The 4,529-nt window shown below is 41.2% G+C and overlaps 1 protein-coding gene across 1 annotated transcript; it reads left to right on the top strand.

Annotated features, from left to right (window-relative positions):
• The first annotated feature begins 1,454 nt into the window (after window positions 1-1,454).
• LOC129395338 (spermatid nuclear transition protein 3) lies at window positions 1,455-2,085 on the top strand. The gene is made up of 2 exons (XM_055106568.2): window positions 1,455-1,626; window positions 1,812-2,085. Exons 1-2 carry the CDS (start codon window positions 1,483-1,485, stop codon window positions 1,953-1,955), a joined length of 288 nt encoding a protein of 95 aa, XP_054962543.1. The 5' UTR covers window positions 1,455-1,482; the 3' UTR covers window positions 1,956-2,085.
• The last annotated feature ends 2,444 nt before the right edge of the window (window positions 2,086-4,529 follow it).

Here is a 4,529-nt window from a genome sequence, read left to right as displayed (position 1 = left end):
CTTGGTACATACCTAGGAGTGGGAATTCAGGATCATATGATAATTCTATGTTTAGCTTTTTTTGGGTACCTGGCTGACTATATTTTAAAACTTCTGTACCACTTTATGTTCCCACAAACTAGATATGAGGGCTAATGTTTTTCACAACTTTACCAAATCTTATTATCTGCCGTTTTTTTGTTATTACCATCCTAGTGCATGTAAAGCAGTATCTCATTGTGGTTTTGATTTGCATTTTCATGATGGCTACTGATGCTGACTATATCGTTATCTGCTTATTGGCCATTTGAGATATGTTTTTCCTACCCCTTGTCCACTTTTTAAGTTGGGTAACATTATTATTATTGAATTGTAAGAGTTCTTTATATTATACATTTTACATGAATTTCACTTACTGATGTGTGATCTGCAAAATTTTTTTCCCATTCTGTGCATTGTCTATCACTTTCTTAATTTTAACTGTTGAATCACAAGGTTTTGATTTTGATGATGTCAACTTATCAAATTTTTCTTTTGTTACTTGTGCCTTTGGTGTTATACTATAAGACACTATTGCTGAATGAAGGGTCATGAAGAATTTTGCCTATGTTTTCTTCAAATAATTTTATAGTTTTAGGTCTTATATTAAGCTCTTTGATCCAGTTTAAATTAATTTGTGTATATGATGTGATTTAGGGTCCAAATTCACTATTTTGCATGTGAATATCCAGTTGCCACAATATCATTTGTTGAAATAACTATTCTTTCTCCACTGACTTGTCTTTGAACTCTTGTTAGAAATCAATTTTTCATAGATATGTGGGTTTATTTCTGGCCTCTTACTTCTATTCTATTAGTCTATATGTCTGTCCTTATGCCAGTATCACAATATTTTCATGACTGATAAGAGCTGCTATGTCAATCTGAAACTAGAAAACTGAAGAGGTCTATACAGACATTGGAAAAAGAAGGTGAGATGGGAAGTTTTGTGTAGTAGCCAAGAATGAAATTGTCTTCAAGGTGCATAAGATAAATCTTTTGAAGGGGAATGAGGTGATTTATATCTACACAGAAACTTAAATATAATCACATTTTCTTGGAGAGATTTTAGGTAAGATATCCAAAATATTAGGTCATGATGAAGGATGGGAGAGAACAAAATAAAAATGGAATGGGAGTGGCTATGGAGAAAGACTTGGAGGCATCACTTTTTTCTTGCCATCTGTACAAGTGATGAGAAGGGATTACAGGTCATTTTCGGAAGGCTTTTTAGTGGGATGTGAAGGAAATGCCCCTGTCTCCAACCAGAGCACATGGATCTCCCCAGCATCCCCACCATTAGGCAGAAGCCAAGAGTGCTTTGTGATGTCTACAGCTCCTTTAACCCCTACTGGCCAGGGGAAGTGCCTAGATGAACAAATAAAGCTAAAGGGTGTGGCTCCTCATTGTCCTGATGATGGGCATTTTATATGCTTGTAGAGAAGACTACTGTGGGGTTTCAACATGGCTAAAGTTACCAGAAAATTGAAGGGATCTAGCAAAGTTATGGAACAATCAAACCCAAGCACAGAACAATTAATCTCAAGCACAAAAGGGAAGAACAAGATGAAGAAATCCTGTCAACCCAGGGCCAGAAAAGGGGGCAAGGTGAGACCACCTCACTCAAGCTTTTCTCTTGATCCACCCTCCCCTATGTCTCCTACGCTTTACCTGCCTGGCACAAACCCCCTCATTAGCCCATGTCCCTTTTTACAAAGCTCCTCTTCTCATTCAGTGCCTATCTCCTTCCTCGAACACAAGGTCCTTTTGTGATCACTCTATTGCCCTTTCAGGTGAAGAAGATACAGAGGGTGATAAAACGACTGCATCATGGGAGTTCAAGAAAAAAATCGTCTAGTACTAGTACAGAAATTCCACAAAAGGTAAAAAGAGTGAAAAGAGCCAAGAAGTTTCGGCCACTAGCAAAGATTGAGTAGGAGCCAAAGCACTCAGGCCAGGCCCAAGATGCTGTAAAAAAAAAATGACACTCCTACAAGATACAACAGCATAATGAAACAGCGATGGTGGTAATTAAAACAAAATCAACATGTTATGAAAAACCCTTTATTTCAGAACATGTGTATGTATCTCTGTAAGTTATCTGATTGTGGGAAAAGAGAGAAGGAAGGGAAGAGGCAAGTTTGTGAGACAGAAGCAAAGTGAGGTCCAGGAGAATTGGAGGGGGTTGACCTGCCAGTAGGTTTATATACTGACAGGTAGACATATTTGCAGGCCTACCATGAGCCAAACATTGGGGATAAGGACTAGGTGAGGATTGAGCACTGAAGAAAAATTTCCATTCTTAACATTATAACCCATAGGCAAGAAGAGAAATGGGCTTGGTGTTTCTATTTGTGCATATGTGCATGGGGATAACATTAGGGTTTAGGTTGCCAGAACACAAATGGGGAGAAGTGTAATGTGTGTTGGGTGACAGTATCACTTCCTATAAAAGGTGGACAAAGAAACCATCTCCAGGCCACCTATTTCATAGTGGTGTTTGCTTTCCTTCAGACTATGTAACAAGCAATTAAATGATCTAAGAAAGGACCCAAAACTAACCCTAATAAAATTTGACAAAACTTCCAAACACGGAAATAATGGTGTTTAAATGCCACAGCCCCAATATGGAATATGCCATATTTTTTGCTAAGAAAATTTGGGATGCAGCAGTATCTTACTATGGTTAAGAAAATATCTGTCCAATCACTAGCCAACTGTTAAACTAAAAGAATAGATACTTTTGTGGTGGCTACATACAAGAAAAACTACTGACTACAGAAATAGTTAAGAAAAGTCACTAAACAAGCAAACAAACATTAAGCAACACCAAAAACCGCCAAGGAAATAGGGATAATTTGATTTCAAGAATTGCCACATTATATCATTTGTGTTAGGCCGTTCTTGAAACGCTATAAAAATAACTGAGACTGGGTAATTTATAAAGAAAAGGGGCTTTAGTTGGCTCACAGTTCTGCAAGCTTCACAGAAAGCATGGTGCTGGCATCTGCTAGGCTTCTAGGAAGGCCTCAGGAATCTTACAATCATGGCGGAAGGTGAAGTGGGGGGCAAGGAAGACATATGGTGAAAGCAGGAGCAAGAGAGAGAGAGAGTAGGGGGAGGAACAGATGCCACACACTTTTTTTGTTTTTTTTGAGACGGAGTCTCGCTCTGTCACCCAGGGTGGAATGCAGTGGTGCGATCTTGGCTCACTGCAACCTCCGTCTCCTGGGTTTAAGCAATTCTCCTACCTCAGCCTCCTGAGTAGCTAGGATTACAGGCACCCACCACCATGCCCAGCTAATTTTTGCATTTTTAGTAGAAATGGGGTTTCACCACATTGGCCAGGCTGGTCTCGAACTCCTGACCTCAGGTGATCCTCTTGCCTCGGCCTCCCAAAGTGCTGGGATTACAGGCATGAGCCACTGTGCAGGCCTCCACACACTTTTAATGTCACATGTGAGGCCACAGACCAGATCTTGTGTGAACTCAGAATGAGAGCTCATTTATCAGCAAAGGGATAGCCCAAGCCATTCATGAGGGATCTGCTTCCGTGATCCAAACACCTCCCACCAGGCACCACCTCCAACGTTGGGGATTATATTTCAACTTGAGATTTGGGTGGGTAGAATATCTAGACTATATCATTTCACCCCAGCTCGTCCTAAATCTCATGTCATTCTCACATTTTAAAGTATACTTAGCTATTGAGAAATAGTCCCCCCAATGTCTTAACTAATTCCAGCATTAACTCAAAAATCCAAAGTCCAAAATCTCATCTGAGAGAAGGCAAGTCCCTTCCACCTATGAGCTTGTAAAATCAAAAACAAGCTCTTTACTTCCAAGATACAATGGAAGTACAAGCATCGGGTAAGCATTCCTGTTCCAAAATGGAGAAATAAGCCAAAAGAAAAGCTGCAGGCCCTATGCAAGTTCAAAACTCAGCAGGGCAGTCATTAAACCTTAATGTTCCAAAATAATTGTCTTTGACTCCATGTTCCACATATAGGGCACACTAGTGCAAAGAGTGGGCTCCCAAGGACTTGGGCAGCTCTGCCCCATGGCTTTGTAGGGTTCAGTCCCTGAGGCAGCTTTCAAGGCCTGGAGTTGACTGACTGTAGCTTTTCCATGCTGAGGGTACAAGCTCCCAGAAGACCTACAATTCTTGGGTCTAAAGAGCAGTTGGCACCCTTCCCACAGCTTCACAAGGCAGGGCCCCATTGAGGACTCTGTGTGGATGTTTCAACCTCATATTTTCCCTTTACACTCCCCTAGTAGAGGTTCTCTCTGGGGTTCCACTCCTGCAGCAGACTTCTGCATGGGCACCCAGGATTACTCATACATTTCCTGAAATCTAGGCAGAGGTTCCCAAGCTTCATTCACTCTAGCCCTCTGTGCACCGTCAGGATTAACACCATGTGGAAACCACAAAGGCCTATGGCTTGCATTCTCCAAAGTGGCAGCCTGAGCTGCATCTGGGTCCCTTTGAGCTATGACTGGAGCTAGAGCAG

Source organism: Pan paniscus, chromosome X, assembly GCF_029289425.2.
Source record: "Pan paniscus chromosome X, NHGRI_mPanPan1-v2.0_pri, whole genome shotgun sequence".
NCBI classification, from domain to species: Eukaryota; Metazoa; Chordata; class Mammalia; order Primates; family Hominidae; genus Pan; species Pan paniscus.
Note: the sequence above shows the minus strand (reverse complement) of the source record. Positions and strands in the feature narration are given on the sequence as shown.

Bases quoted from the DNA above. Each gene is read 5' to 3' on its own strand.
- LOC129395338 (XM_055106568.2), top strand. From the start codon at position 1,483: ATGGCTAAAGTTACCAGAAAATTGAAGGGATCTAGCAAAGTTATGGAA. The intron at 1,627-1,811 runs GTGAGACCACCT...TTGCCCTTTCAG, and splicing joins GGGCCAGAAAAGGGGGCAAG to GTGAAGAAGATACAGAGGGT.